We start from the raw sequence: 16760 nt of genomic DNA on the forward strand, positions 1-16760 counted from the left end.
CTTTAAAATACATCTTAATATCTATTAAGTCAACTCCCTTTTAATTCTTCTTTTTCCAATTTGTCTTAGATATTCTTTTGAATTTTACTCTTATGTTCCTCCTAAGTTGAATGCCTACTTTTCTTTCTTTCTTAATTAATAATGAAAAAATGTGAGTACACATTTGCCTGAGTACACCTTTAGCTCCATCTCATAATTTTAAAGAAAATTATAGATTGAAAAAAGGAAGTTAACTTTGCATATTTTATACATTTTAATATCAACCATTATAATTTTAATTATTTTCTAAGTTGTCTAGAATTGTAGTTTTATCTACAAGTGTAATTTTAAAGTATATTTTTCTCTTTTTCAAATTTCCAAATGACTCAGCTTTTTCTTTTCGTTATTTAAACTCTTATTAATGTGAAGTTAATACTGAGTTTTTCATATCATGGCCAGGTAATATGACCTTCTCAATTCCTACTTTTATTAGTTTGTTAATATATTTTAGTGGTCTAAAATGATATTTTAATACCAGTGAATGTTTGGAAACAATGTTGTCTGGACTATAGAATGCAGATTATGATGAATCTTTATTAAATTAACCTCCATTAAATTATATTATCCAAATCTTGTTTCCCTTTTTCTGTTTAATTATTCTAAGACTAAGAATGGTATATAAAAAGTTTTCTAAGACTAAGAATGGTTTATAAAGGGTTTTGGTATATAAAAGACTAAAAATGGTATATAAAAAATATATAAATTTTTGTTTTATCCATTTTCATTTCTGTCTTATTTAACACACAAGATTTAATGACTATTAAGTGTTCATCCTGCACTGTATATTTTATCTATTTTAAATTGCCACTTTCTTCCCTTTTAATGCTTTTTACTTTGAATTCTTCTTTGTTTGGTATTAATATTGTGTCTTTCGAAGTACCGTATTAGCTGTCTTTCACAAGGTTTGGTATGTTGTGTTTTTATTGTGGTTCAGTTCTATACATTTCATAGTAATCACAAGTATATCTTTTTCTTTGGCTGTGGGTCCACTCCTTCACTCTGAGGATATGTGTCTTTCATTTATTATATCTTCAAGTATTGCTTCTCCCCTATTTTCTCCAGTCTTTTCTGCTAAAGCAACTTTTAGACATATGTTGGACCTTCTCATTCTGTCCATGTTTCTAAACCTATATGTCACATGTGTATCTCTTTACTTTTTATCTCTCTAAACTGCATTCAAGATAATTACCTCAGCTTTTTCAGTTAACTAATTTTCTTTTCGACTGAGTATAATCTACTATTTATACTCTGCATTCCTAACCCTACTCTGCATTCCTAATTTCAGTGATCATATTTTTCATTTCAAAAATTCCACCTGTTATTCACCTCTTTCACTGGGATTTTAATTTCTTCATTCATCACTAATCATTTTGTAGATTCTTTTAAGTTATTCTAATTGAGTTATTAGGGATACCATTATTCCTATTTGTGTGACTGTTAACTGTCTTTCATTATCAATGCTTTCCCTGTATGATATGTAATTTTTGACTTGGGATCATCTTCCACTGAGACCGTTTTCTCTGAGGCAGCCTCATTCACCCTGGATTGCAGGGTGGTGCTACAATAGTGTTGCAGTTGTTTTTGCCAGGTACCCCAAGGGGTCAGATTTTGAGTTAATGTTTTGTTTATTTGTTTTCTTTCTTATTGGAGTATAGTTGCTTTACTTGAGTTAATGTTTTGACCTGGATTAACCACAGTGATCTGTCAGTGTACGTGAAGACTTCACGCATATGCATGATACAGGCTTGGGCATTCTGTTTCCCATGGGATACATATTTTCCCCACCTAGGATCCCAGAGAGATACAAGCTTCCTCGATTCTTCCCTGAAGTGCAGAGAAGTAACAGGAGTGGCCGCCCTTCATGGCTCCAGCCTCGTGCAGGGATCTGCCCTGTGTGCCCACCTCACGTGGGTCCAGGCTGCATCCCTCTATTTCAGTCCTTGGGTGGTAGGGACTGTAGTTGGGTCTGAGGTCACCCGTGTCCACCAAGTAAAGGCTCTGAACTTAACCACACTGGCTAGGTTCCCGCTGTTTCTTTTTCGCATCAGAGGATCTATTTTCTTTCAAGCTCACTATACATTGAAAGAGAGTTTTGTTGTTGCCTTTGTTGTTGTTGTGCCTTATACAGAATATCCTTACACTTGTAGCATGAGAGGGAGCTATAACAGTGCAGTCACCAGCATTTGCAGAACCAGAAGTAGAAGGGTTTTTCATCCCCATATACTTTTTCCTGGTTTGGGGTTACTCCCTGTCCCTGACTCTCTGCTCCTGCTATTTACACACAGTGGCTTCTTGAATCTGATTGAGATCATGGATTAGATATTATCTTATTTTTTCTTCTTTCTTATAGGAACTCATAGAATATATTTGCTCTTATTCCTCAGAATCATCCCTGTGTCATGGGTCCCCAGGATCATCCCCCAGGTTTAACGATTCTCTAGGGGGACTCACCAATAAGTTGTACTAGTGACTATGATTTATTCCAGCCAAAGAATACAAAATAAAATCAACAAAGGGAAAAAGCACATGGGGCAAAGTTCAGAAGAAACCCAGTGCAGGCATCCAAGAATCCTCTCCCAGTGGAGTCACGCAAGATGCTCCTAATCCCCCAGCAATGAGCTGTGACTACACAATATGAGAGCTACCACAGAAGCCCACTGGAGACTCAGTGCCAGTGGGGCCCAGTCACACAGACACCCTCTGCCTGGCGCATACCAAAATTCCAGTCTCCCGGAAAGAAAACAGGTGTTCAGCATAAACCATAGTTGTTTGCACAAAAAAGTTGAGGCACAGTGAGCCATTCTTACCAACTTTGCAAGCAGGCCTTTCTAAGAGTAGCAGTTTTAGGACTGCTATGTTAACTCTTTTTTGCACTTCCCCCTTCTTTTTAACTGGACGTTGTTTTTATGGTTCCGAATGGGATTTTTTTCTCTGTATGTTTTTCCTTTTCTATATTAACCAGATTTCCTGCTATAAGGCCAGATTCTTATAATGAAAACAAATGTTTACAGAGTCCTGCAGTGTACATGAATGCTTGAACATGTAACTAGATAGAGAAAAATTTTCCACCAGAATAACATGAGAGAACTATTGGTTATTGGAAAAATACATTGTTACTGCTCAAGATAAAAGCTGAGACCCACCCCACTACCCTCCAGGGCACTGAGTGCAGGAAGAAAGAGAATTTTGTAGGAAAGAAGAGAATTTTGTGGATTGCTCAAGAGAGGGGTGAGGAGAAGAGAGAATGAGGGTGAGAGGGTAAATCCTGGGAAACACTGCACACTGCAATTTGATTCCACCTTATAACACTCCCCACATACACACTCACACTGACACATTCCATAAAATGTGCAAAATTTCATAAAATGCTTCATGTGAGTGAGTGTATTGTGAAATTTGGTGACAAGGCTCAGTTCTGTTCAGTGAAGCAGATAGCATGTAAGGAAGTGAGAGAATGGAGACCAAGAGAAGCAAGAGAATTAGGCAATGGCTTCTCGTAGAAATGATGGCAGTGATTTTTAACTGTCACAGGCACTTTGAGGGTTGGAGATAAGTTTATTAACACTAGTGGGCTCATGGACCCCCAGGGTGTGTGTGGGTGTGTATGTGTATTTAAATAAAATCTGGATTGATATCCACCAATCAGTGTTAATCATTATATATGTGTCAGTAGTAAGCACTAGTGATCTTCATTAAATTTTTTCTTGTCTTCATGCTCTAATTTTTCTTCAAAGAATATATATCACTTGTAACATTAAAAAACAATAAAATATGTTCAAAATTATGAGGCCCCTTCAAAAATGACTTTTTTTTAAAAAAATATTTATATCTGCATTTCTACAATTAGCATTTTTTTTTTTTTTTTAATGACTGTGTTGGGTCTTCGTTTCTGCGCGAGGGCTTTCTCCAGTTGTGGCAAGCGGGGGCCACTCTTCATCGCGGTGCACGGGCCTCTCACTATCGCGGCCTCTCTGTTGCGGAGCACAGGCTCCAGACGCGCAGGCTCAGTAATTGTGGCTCACGGGCCCAGTTGCTCCGCGGCATGTGGGATCCTCCCAGACCAGGGCTCGAACTCGTGTCCCTTGCATTGGCAGGCAGATTCTCAACCACTGCGCCACCAGGGAAGCCCTCAAAAATGACTTTTAAAACACTTCTAAATAGCTTGAACCTATACTAGCATTTTTCCCTAGTTTTTTTTTCAATGTTGGCTCCTTTTCGGAATTTAAAAAAAAAATTTTATTTGGGTATAGTTGATTTACAGTGTTGTGTTAGTTTCAGGTGTACAGCAAAGTGATTCAGTTATACATATGCATATATCCACTCTTTTTTAGATTCTTTTCCCATATAGGCCATTACAGAGTACTGAGTAGAGTTCCCTGTGCTATACATAGGTCCGTATTAGTTATCTGTTTTATATATAGTAGTATGTATATGTCAATCCCAGTCTCCCAATTTATCCCTATAAATATCAGTTAAGTCCATCTTATTTAATGTATCATTTAAAACTTGTGTTTCCTTATTTATTTTCAATTTGGATGATCTGTCCATTGTTGAAAGTGGGGTGTTAAAGTCCCCTACTATGATTGTGTTACTGTCGATTTCCCCTTTTATGGTTGTTAGCATTTGCCTTATGTATTGAGGTGCTCCTATGTTGGGTGCATAAATATTTACAATTGTTATATCTTCTTGGATTGATCCCTTGATCATTCTGTAGTGTCCTTCTTTGTCTCTTGTAATAGCCTTTATTTTAAAGTCTATTTTGTCTGATATGAGAATTGCTACTCCAGCTTTCTTTTGATTTCCATTTGCATGGAATATCTTTTTCCATCCCCTCACTTTCAGTCTGTATGTGTCCCTAGGCCTGATGTGGGTCTCTTGTAGACAGCATATATACGGGTCTTGTTTTTGTATCCATTCAGCCAGTCTATGTCTTTTGGTTGGAGCATTTAATCCTTTTACATTTAAGGTAGTTATCGATATGTATGTTCCTATTACCATTTTCTTAATTGTTTTGGGTTTGTTATTGTAGGTGTTTTCCTTCTCTTGTGTTTCCTGCCTAGAGAAGTTCCTTTAGCATTTATTGTAAAGCTGGTTTGGTGGTGCTGAATTCTCTTAGCTTTTGCTTGTCTGTAAAGGTTTTAATTTCTCCATCAAATCTGAATGAGATCCTTGCTGGGTCGAGTGATCTTGGTTGTAGGTTTTTCCCTTTCATCACTTTAAATATGTCCTGCCACTTCCTTCTGGCTTGCAGAGTTTCTGCTGAAAGATCAGCTGTTAACCTTATGGGGATTCCTTTGTATGTTATTTGTTGTTTTTCCCTTGCTGCTTTTAATATTTTTTCTTTGTATTTAATTTTTGATAGTTTGATTAATATGTGTCTTGGTGTGTTTCTCCTTGGATTTATCCTGTATGGGACTCTCTGTGCTTCCTGGACTTGATTAACTATTTCCTTTCCCATATTAGGGAAGTTTTCAACTCTAATCTCTTCAAATATTTTCTCAGTCCCTTTCTTTTTCTCTTCTTCTTCTGGGACCCCTATAATTCGAATGTTGGTGCATTTAATGTTGTCCCAGAGGTCTCTGAGACTGTCCTCAATTCTTTTCATTCTTTTTTTCTTTATTCTGATCTGTGGTAGTTATTTCCACTATTTTATCTTCCAGGTCACTTATCTGTTCTTTGCCTCAGTTATTCTGTTATTGATTCCTTCTAGAGAATTTTAAATTTCATTTATTGTGTTGTTCATCATTGTTTGCTCTTTAGTTCTTCTAAGTCCTTGTTAAATGTTTCTTGTATTTTCTCCATTCTATTTCCAAGATCTTGGATCATCTTTACTATCATTACTCTGAATTCTTTTTCAGGTAGACTACCTGTTTCCTCTTCATTTGTTTGGTCTGGTGGGTTTTTACCTTGCTCCTTCATCTTCTGTGTGTTTCTCTGTCTTCTCATTTTTCCTAACTTACTATGTTTGGGGGTCTCCTTTTCGCAGCCTGCAGGTTCATAGTTCCCGTTGTTTTTGGTGTCTGCCCCCAGTGACTAAGGTTGGTTCATTGGGTCGTGCAGGCTTCCTGGTGGAGGGGACTGGTCCCTGTGTTCTAGTGGATGAGGCTGGATTTTGTCTTTCTGGTGGGTAGGACCGCCTCCGGTGGTATGTTTTGTGGTGTCTGTGCCCTTATTATGATTTTAGGCAGCCTCTCTGCTAATGGGTGGGGTTGTGTTCCTGTGTTGCTAGTTGTTTGGCATAGAGTGTCCAGCACTGTAGCTTGCTGGTCGTTGAGTGGAGCTGGGTCTTAGCATTGAGATTGAGATGTCTGAGAGAGCTTTTGCTGTTTGATATTATGTGGGGCCAGGAGGTCTCTGGTGGACCAATGTCCTAAACTCGGCTCTCCTACCTCAGAGGCTCAGGCCTGACACCCGGCTGGAGCACCAAGACCCTGTCAGCCACATGGCTCAGAAGAAAAGGGAGGAAAAAAAAGAAAGGAAGAAAGGAAGAAAGAAAGAATAATAAAATAAAATAAAATAAAATAAAATAAAATAAAATAAAATAAAATAAAATAAAAAATACATTACTTTTTTAAAAGTAACAAAAGAAAGAAGAGAGCAACCAAACCAAAAAACAAATCCACCAATGATAACAAGTGCTAAAAACTATACTAAAAACAACAACAACAACAAAAAACTGACAGACAGAACCCTAGGACAAATGGTAAAAGCAAAGCTATAAAGACAAAATCACACAAAGAAGCATACACATACACACTCACAAAAGGAGAAAAAGGAAAAATATATATATTTAAAAAAAAAGGAAGAGAGCAACCAAATCAGTAAACAAATCTACCAATGATAATAAGCTCTAAATACTAAACTAAGGTAAACATAAAACCTTAAACAACTTAGATGCAGAAAGCAAACCCCAAGTCTACAGTTGCTCCCAAAGTCCACCCCCTCAATTTTGGGATGATTCATTGTCTATTCAGGTATTCCACAAATGCAGGGTACATCAAGTTGATTGTGGAGATTTAATCTGCTGCTCCTGAGGCTGCTGGGAGAGATTTCCCTTTCTCTTCTTTATTCGCACAGCTCCTGGGGTTCAGCTTTGGATTCGGCCCCGCCTCTGCGTGTAGGTTGCCTGAGGGCGTCTGTTCTTCACCCAGACAGGAGGGGGTTAAAGGAGCAGCAGATTAGGGGGCTTTGGCTCACTCAGACCGGGGAAGGGAGGGGTACGGAATGCGGGGCGAGCCTGCAGCAGCAGAGGCCGGCATGATGTTGCACCAGCCTGAGGCACGATGTGTGTTCTCCCGGGGAAGTTGTCCCTGGATCACGGCACCCTGGCAGTGGCGGGCTGCACAGGCTCCCAGGAGGGGAGGTGTGGATAGTGACCTGTGCTTGCAACAGGCTTCTTGGTGGCTGCAGCAGCAGCCTTAGCATCTCATGCCCGTCTCTGGGGTCCGTGCTGATAGCCGCAGCTCACGCCCATCTCTGGAGCTCACTTAAGCGGTGCTCTGAATCCCCTCTCCTCATGCACCCCGAAACAATGGTCTCTTGCCTCTTAGGCAGGTCCAGACGTTTTCCCGGACTCCCTCCCAGCTAGCTGTGGCGCACTAGCCCCCTTCAGGCTGTGTTCATGCAGCCAACCCCAGTCCTCTCCCTGGGGTCTGAACTCCGAAGCCCGAGCCTCAGCTCCCAGTCCCCGCCTGCCCCAGCGGGTGAGCAGACAAGCCTCTCAAGCTGGTGACTGCTGGTCGGCACTGATCCTCTGTGCGGGAATCTCTCTGCTTTGCCCTCTGCACCTACGCTCTCCTCCGTGACTCCAAAGCTTCCCCCTGCCCACCCACCATCTCCGCCAGTGAAGGGGCTTCCTAGTGTGTGGAAACTTCTTCTCCTTCACAGCTCCCTCCCAGAGGTGCAGGTCCCGTCCCTATTCTTTTGTCTCTGTTTTTCTTTTTTCTTTTTCCCTACCCAGGTACGTGGGGAGTTTCTTGCCTTTGGGAAGTCTGAGGTCTTCTGCCAGTGTTCAGTAGGTGTTCTGTAGGAGCTGTTCCTCATGTAGATGTATTTTTGATGTATTTGTGGGGAGGAAGGTGATCTCCACGTCTTACTCCTCCACCATCTTGAAGCTATCTCCACTAAAGCAGTTTTCACAGTGATCTTTCCCATTGACATTCCCACCAGATGTATTGAAATGTGAGTTTCTTTTGATGCATAGTCTTAACAAATTTGGCAAGCTTTGCCAATCTTATGGTTTAAAATTTTTTTCATTATGATCTTAATTTGCATTTCCCTGATTACTTATAAGGATAAGCAGCTTTACTGTTTGTTTGCCATTCTGTTTCCTCTTTTATGAAATGCGTGCCCACATATGCTGCCTATTTTTCTATTGTTTGTCATTTTCTCATACCTTCATAGGAATGAATCTTGGAGGAGGAATGTGAGTGGACAGTATAGCACACTAGGCCCTTGGGATTATCTAGTCCATCAAACTGCCAGAAGCAAGAGTCCATCGTAAATTTTACATAAATTTTACGTAAATTTTACGTAAATTTAAAAATTCTCTCTGGTCTTTCTGCTGTATAGGGTTTTATCGGTTCCCATAAAGAGCAGGTGTTGAAGGTTTACTACTTACCTGGAGTACCTGAGATCTTTCAAAGGAGCTTCCAGATACAGATTGCCCACCTGGACCCAGAAAATATTACTCTGAGTGGAGAGGGAATCTTTCCCCGAATCTGCGTCGATCTCCCCAGGAACCTCAAAGGTACTTCTACCCTCTATAGGATGACAAGATGTGTTTTAGCTGCTTATTATAAGGTTGATGGCAACTCGCATTATTTGTTTGGCAGTCCTCACAAGTTCCCCTTTGTGTTATTCCTGAATTGCAAAAAACGTCAAGAGTTGAAATTGACTTGGTGACCTGAGATGAGTAAGACAAGATAGGGTCCATGGTAGTCCCAAATTAAGACCCCAGGCCAATTTTGCCATCATTAAATTACTTAAAGAGGGATCAGGACATTGTACTTCCAAAAGCCTTTTCCTCCATCGCATGTTCCTTCCAGCTACACTCTCTCACTGAGTTGTCACTCACAGATGGCCATTGAGAAGGCAAAGGCTGATTGTACTGCAAGGAATACAGTTCTCAAAATATCAATATAAACTGTACAGAAAGGCAGCTAAGGTTCCAACCCCTTATGCTGGCATTACAGTTTGGAGGCTAATTTAAACTTATTAATTGTCTGCCCACATCCTTAGCCAAGGCTTTTCTGGGTAACATGTGGCACCCAGAGCCATCCCTCTGTACCAGAATATTTCTGTCTTGGCAGATCCTGAAGCTCAACTCAGGAGCTCTTTTAGCCACAGACTGACTCTGGCTCTTTCTTCCTGACATGGACTACAGGATGAAGAGTCAAGAGAAACTTCTCACTCTTCTTCATGAACCCTCTTCAAGCTCTTTGAAATCTACATTCCTTAAGCAGCTTCAGACTAAGCCCTCCCACCTCAGCCTTTCCTCCTACCCCACTCCCCAAAGTCACTAACTCACCTGTTGATGATCATGCATTAAAAACTAATTGTCTGCTCCCTGATAATATGAACACAAATATTAGTAAATCTAAGACCATGTTACACTCTAGTATCTAGAGTTCCAGCCAGCCGGAGGTTAGTCCAACTCTACATATAATTGTCAAGAAGAAAAGCCTTTGCCACACGGTTGAAAACTGGGTGCCCAGCTGGCCTCATGATGGCAGTAGACATGTTTGCACAATACAGGGCTTTAAAATAATTTAAATCTGAATACTAGTTGGGTCTTCTGTACTCCAGTTCACCACAGTCCCAGCACTTCCTATGGTTTCATAGAAGGCACTTTAATTACTTTGCTTACCTTGCCCCTCAAGCATTTGAATTTGTGCTGGCTTACTGGTGAACTGGTGAAATCTCTCCCCCCGTTGCCCAGCCTGCCTGATTCAGGGGACTGTAGCTTATTTAGTCGTAGTTAAAGCAACTTGAACCAAATATATTCTTTTTGTTAACAGAGAATTAATAGACATGAAGACCAACCTAAAGGGTGACCATCCATCTGGGTTTGTCCAGCATGGAGGGGTTTCCCAAGTGGTGCAGCCATCGGTGCTAGAACTGGGAAAGTATCAAGAAAGCTGGGATCCAGTTGGTCACCCTATGAGTGACTCAGGATGTTACTGTCATTAAGTTCTTGAGAAATAGTTGGTAGCCCACTAAAGCATAATCTCATAAAACTCAGTGAGTTCTCTTTTACAAATTCTACTCACTCACAAATTATCCTCTGAAGCAGAGAAAACATGGCAGGCTAAGTTTCACAAAGTTCACTTCCCTTCTCACTTTATTTTCCCTGAGCTTAGAGTCTGTGTTTTAGGCATAATTCATATATTTCTAGCCATTCAGATTTCCTTCTCCTTCCAACCCCCACAGGATGTGAGAAGTATGAAATCTTCTTAAATCAGGCCAGAAAAAAACTAGAAAAAAACAAATATGAAATGTTTGACCAGTTGGAGAGACCTGAGGAAGTGCCTGAGGATGAATCTTCTGAGGTAAGATTGGCTTCACTCTGCACAGGAAGTAGATTCACCGGAAGCTGCAAAAAAATGTTTTTCCCAGTGGTAACATCTTGCATAACTGTAGAACAGTATCAAAACCAGGAAACTGACATTGGTACAAGCCATAGAGCTTATTCAGATTTCATCAGTTTTATATGTACTCGTGGGTCTGTCTCTCTGCATGTCTGTATGTCTCTGTATGTTTGCATATCTGCATCTGTGTGTGGTTCTAACCCAATTTTTTCACGTGTAGTTTTGTGTATCCACCACCACAGTTAAGATACAGAAGTGTTCCATCTCCGTAAGTATCCCTTGTGCTCGCTGGGGAAATAGAATTATAAGCAAAAATCTCCTTCCAACCCACAAAATCTCTCCACAAAGGTGGAAGAGAAAGAATCCAACTTTATTATTGATAAGCATTAAAGCAGAAAGTGCTCCGTGTCTCTGTCAGTCTGCTAGGAGATTGCAAAGACAGAAAGAAATCTCAGTCTTTTATAGAGCCAAGCAGATACAACCTATTATATACATGTTCTCAAGGTAAACAGTAACTAGTCCTTAAGTAAAAACTATAACTAGTCCTCAAGTAAGAGGACTTGACAGCACCATTTGTCACACTTAGTTCATGCTGAATTCACATGGTAATTGGGGTGACCATCTGTGTTAGCTAATTGGCTTTACCCAAAGGGAAAACAAACCTTTTGTGTTTTTATGACAGGGTCCTCTGAAGTTGGGCTCCTATCCTCCCACAGAAATGGGAGGGTAGGACATGGGGCTCTATCTTCCTTGATGATGACATGTCAAAGAGATGGTTCCCAGGTCCTTAAGGAAGATGTTCCTGGGTTGTGAAGCTGATAAAAAGTCTTAGCCTATGAAAAGATTTATATATATTTCCAAGAGACAGAGAAAGAACTTACAAGTTTTCTTGAAAATGAAGCTGGAAGAAGTCTCTACCCTTATTTTCAACAGGGAGAATTGAGCCTCTTTTTTTTTTGCCACACCTCATGGCTTACAGGATCTCAGTTCCAGACCAGGGATTGAACCAGGGCCACAGCAGTGAAAGCCCGGAATCCTAACCACTTAGGCCACCAGGGAACTCCCTTGAGTCTCTTATTTTTAATTTGTTTTTGCCTTTACATGCTTCTCCTTTATAGCCATCCCCAATCTCCCCACCCCTTCCCCCTGGCAACCAATGTAGTTCTCCATGTCTATAATCTTGTTATGAGTATAGAAGAGTTATGTAAATGGAATCATACAGTATGTAACCTTTTGAGATTATTTTTTTTTCATTCAGCATAATGCCCTTGAGATCCATCAACATAAATAGTTCATTCCTTACTCCATTGCTCAGTAATACTCCATGGCATAGATGTACAGTTTGTTTAACCACCTTAAACCCCAACAAAAATTTTAACACCACAGATATACTGTATATCTATTTATTTACTGTGGCCCTTTGGAGGGCCACAAGCCATTGTAATATCTAAGATTTTCTCACTCTCCCCTCCATGAAGCAACTTTCGCCCCCTTAGGGGTGGTATTGCCCCCATTGAGAATGCATGTTCTCAAAGAATTTGCTTACTTGCTCTTCTCTCTTGCTCCAGTTAAATGCTCAACTCCAGATGGAAGTAGAGCGGCTTATAGTCCAAGACTATGCCACAGAACATCAGAAATCAATTGTCCTTGGTTCCATGGACAACCTCTGCCATCGGAGTCACCGCAAACCAATCAAGTGAGCGCCCTTCCATGTCGTGTTTGTTTCAGAGTGTAGCAGAGCCAGCGGTGCCCTCCACCTGAGTGCTCCCTGAATTAATGATTGACTATGTAGGGATGAAATCCACTCGCCTTACATGTCCGCCGTTCTTTAGCAGCCAGCCAACCAGGCAGGTCTCTGCCTCTTATTCAGAAACCTCCCACTTTGTCGAATAGGTGGACCGGTTTCAGGTCCTTAAGGACCAGCACTGAATGTGTTTAGAGATGATGGCTAAAGCAGCAATGTGGTCTTCTGGGGGAAGTGTCTTGTTCCTAGTCTCCATTCTGGAGAGTGGTGGTTCTCTACTCCAGAGAATAGAATTGTGCAGAGGAGATGGAAGAGAGCCTCACACTCTCGCACTTTTGGAAATGTGAGTGGTAAGAAGACCTTGTTAACCGTTTCAGAGTCCAGCTGCCAGAATATATCCTAGACTTTGGCTACATCATCCTTGGTGACGTCCGAACCCACATCATCAAGATCACCAACACCAGTCACTTCCCAGTGTCCTTCCATGCAGAAAAGCGTGTCCTTCACGACACAGGTAACCAGGCTGGAGACCCTTCCTATTGCACTCTGTCATTTCTAACACGATGCCCATCTGTACTGTCCTGGAGTGCTTCTTCTGGGATCAGCTGAAAGAATTGTTGGGCCATTAATTGATACTTTGAGTGGTCATCCTGCCTCCGATGGGCTGTGTCTAGAGCAGCTCTTGATTGCTACTTTTCTTTTCCACAAAGAAATTTTGTTTGTCTTGGTCCAGGCTTCAGTATTGAGCTAGATCGTGTGAAGAATCTGCCTTACTGTGAAACGGAAACATTTGAAGTGAGATTTGATGCCCAAGGGGCCAGTCTTTCTGTTGGAAACAAAAAGGTCATTCTGCCCATCAAGGTAAGATGCATCACTAGGCCCAGCTGATCCTCCCCAGCTTCCAGCTCTGCTTGCTGATCGCCCCTGTGATGATCCAGTTACTATTTCAGAGCCGTGATTCTTCCTCCAATCCCATGCTACATGGTAACAACGATTTTATGCCCACTCTAGGTGGTTGGAGGGCCAACAGTTCACATCTGTCTCCAAGCCAAGGTGACCATTCCCAGTATGACACTGTCTTGCGGAAAAGTGGAGTTTGCCACAATTCAGTGTGGACAGTGCCTCGTGGAAACTATTCAGCTTTCCAATCACCTCCAAGTCCCTTGTGAATGGTTTATCCACACCCATAAGCAAGTTAGCAAGGTAAATGAATTGTGGCCCATTGTCCCCTTTTTTCCATCTCCATTTAAGTCAGATTTATAATTCTAATCCTTCACTCTCTTCATTTCACCCTTCTGCCCAAAGACTTTCAGTGACAACCATTGCCCCCTGAATAAAATGTAGGCCCTCAGCCCAGCACTCAAGGACTATCAGGCCATGCTATCTCACGAATTGTCTTATTTATCTCTGTGCCCCGGGTATCCACACATCCCCTGACACCTGGGAAGTAATCAGTAAACATAGATGCAGTGGGTGGAGGGTGGAGGCATTTTCCAAAGAAAATGGTCTAATTGTCTACTATTTATTTACCAGCTGGAGAAACACATGCCAAAGTACTTAAGACGGAAACTATGTGCTGAATTAAAGCCAAAGACGCGGATCTTTGAGATTCAGCCCACTTCTGGGGTCTTGGATCCTGGTGAGAGGTCCAACATGCAAGTGAAATTCATGCCCAAAGAAGAGGTAAGCTTTAAAGAAATGTAGTCTCATTCAGACTCTCTGGATCTCTTTGAGCTGTACTCGAAGTCCATGCTTGATTGGGTCTCCAGGGAAACTTTGAGTGACCTGTCCCTCACTATTCTGATTATGGCATTCAGTGCTCTGGTTCATGCAGGAGCTGTGTGCTGGTGGTTAGGAGCACCAGCTCTGGAATCGGCAGATCTATCTAAGACTTTGAATTTTACCAACAGACCTGGCTTAGTGGCCTTCTGCCTCTGCACTTAGAGGCTGCGTGGCTTTGGGCAAATTATTCAGCCTCGCTAAACCTCAGTTTGCTCATAGATAAAATGAAAAATAATAATATCACATGTCCAAAATCCCTTATTGCAATTCCAAAATCCAATAAGTTCTAAAAACTGGGGAAAAAAATTTTTTAAGTTTCAGACCCAAACTCATTTGGCAGAAAAACCTAATCTGAACTGACGTGAGACTACTTAACCTTTATTTATCCCCCTTGGTTTGCAGACTCAAACACTGCAACTGCAGAAATGTTAATGTGTTTGATTACAGGGGACGCTGCTAAGGATACTATGTAACATAGGGTATATGCTCTGTGTTTACCTTTTTAAAACTCTGAATTTGAAAGCATCTGGCCCCTAGGGTTTCAGGTAAGACGTTATCAACCTGCAGTAGCTACCTCCTAAGGGTCATTTTGAAGATTAAATGAATTAATGTGAATAAAATGCATAGCATACTGCTCTATATATAGTGTTTCAATATCTATTTACTATTATCATCAGTAGTTGTGATAATAATAAGTACTTCCTGGTAGACATACTCCCTGGGCCTCACAAGTGTTTCTTTTGCAAACACCATGAGCACAAAGCTACTCCTGACAAAGAATACAGTAAAAAAATAATAAAAATCCTAGAACCAGAGAGGATCTCAAGAGGTTACACTGTAAAGACTTTTGGTGAAAGCCTAAGGCATTTGGGAGATGTTTTTCTTTATTCTTTTAAAAGAAGAAATCGATGTGAGTTTTATAAAATACCCATGGTTAACTCCCGTTTTCCTGGTAACGGCTTTGAGGAAATGCTTCAGAATCTACAATGAGAAGAAAGAAAAGAGAATGACTTCATATCTGATTCTAAAATAGAGTCCCTGTTTCTATCATTATCAAAATCTCCCCAACCCTTTTAAAAGAAAAGAAAACTAATGTGTTTGTCATTCTTAGAGAGTCTTAAGACTGCCAGCAGGTTTACTCAAGATTTTGGATGTTTAACTGAAAAAAAATCAGTAAATATAGTAAAAAAAAAAGATTTGTTTGGGCAGTTCCATAAATGTTGAGTTAGCATTGGTCAAAATTAATAAAATGTTTCCACCAAATGGGATAGGAATTTTTTTAAGTATCATTTTTTACTGAAGTATAGTTAATTTACAATGAATATATATATATATATTTTTCAGACTCTTTTCCATTGTAGGTTATTACAAGATATTGAGTATAGTTCCCTATGCTATACAGTAGGTCCTTGTTGTTTACCTATTTTATATATAGTAGTGTGTATATATTAATCCCAAACTCCTAATTTATCTCTCCCCCCCACCCCACTATCCCCTTTGGTAACCATAAGTTTGTTTTCTATGTCTGTGAGTTTATTTCTGTTTTGTAAATAAGTTCACTTGTATCACTTTTTTAGATTCCACATATAAGCGATATCATACGATATTTGTCTTTCTCTGTCTGGCTTACTTCACTTAGTATGATAATCTCTAGGTCCATCCATGTTGCTGCAAATGGTATTATTCCATTCTTTTTTACCCCATTGTACATATATACCACATCTTCTTTATCCATTCTTCTGTTGATGGACATTTAGGTTGTTTCCATGTCTTGGCTGTTGTAAACAGTACTGCTATGAACATTGAGGTGCATGTATCTTTTCAAATTAGAGTTTGGGAGAGGAATTTATTGGCCGTATACAAGGAACTGGTTAGCCTTGCAACCCATACAGTCCACACCTATATCTTCACCAGCATCAGCAGCACAGAGAAACACTGATGTCCACATTAACAGCTCCTAGACATTATAACATGTGTTCAGAATACTTTGTGTTAGAAAACAAGGAGATGAATGAAGTGTTTTAGAAATATTTCCCTGGGACTTCCCTGGTGGTGCAGTGGTTAAGAATCCGCCTGCCAGTGCAGAGGACATGGGTTCAATCCCTGGTCTGGGAAGATCCCACATGCCATGGAGCAACTAAGCCCATGCACCACAACTACTGAGCCTGCGCTCTAGAGCCCGTGAGCCACAACTACTGAGCCCATGTGCCACAACTACTGAAGCCCACGCACCCTAGAGCCCTCACGCCGCAACTACTGAGCCCACGCACCTAGAGCCAGTGCTCTGCAGCAAGAGAAGCCACCACAATGAGAAGCCCATATACCACAACGAAGAGTAGCCCCTGCTCATCACTACTAGAGAAAGCCCACATGCAGCAACAAAGACCCAATGCAGCCAAAAAAAAAAAAAAAGTAAGAAATATTTCCCTAAAAAGCAGTTAAAATATAGAAGTTTGGATCACATAAGGTGCTAAACCCATAACTATATAGAAAACCTTCTTAGCCAATAATTTGTTCTCTTACTATCTCCAAAAACAGGTATTTTTCTGAACTTGTATCTATGTCCTTACACATTCTTTCCATCTGATTTTCCTTCCCTCTGAGCT

At 40.7% G+C, this 16760-nt stretch overlaps 1 protein-coding gene across 1 annotated transcript in view; it reads left to right on the forward strand.

The window, feature by feature from the left end:
* The window catches only part of HYDIN (HYDIN axonemal central pair apparatus protein), a 432518-nt gene that overhangs the window by 301563 nt on the left and 114195 nt on the right, over positions 1-16760 (forward strand). Inside the window, 7 exon segments of the mRNA XM_036834209.1 lie at positions 8611-8788; positions 10471-10589; positions 12197-12324; positions 12750-12886; positions 13106-13233; positions 13384-13575; positions 13906-14055. Of these exon segments, the coding sequence (XP_036690104.1) occupies positions 8611-8788; positions 10471-10589; positions 12197-12324; positions 12750-12886; positions 13106-13233; positions 13384-13575; positions 13906-14055 (1032 nt within the window).

This window comes from Balaenoptera musculus, chromosome 19, assembly GCF_009873245.2.
Source record: "Balaenoptera musculus isolate JJ_BM4_2016_0621 chromosome 19, mBalMus1.pri.v3, whole genome shotgun sequence".
NCBI lineage: Eukaryota > Metazoa > Chordata > Mammalia > Artiodactyla > Balaenopteridae > Balaenoptera > Balaenoptera musculus.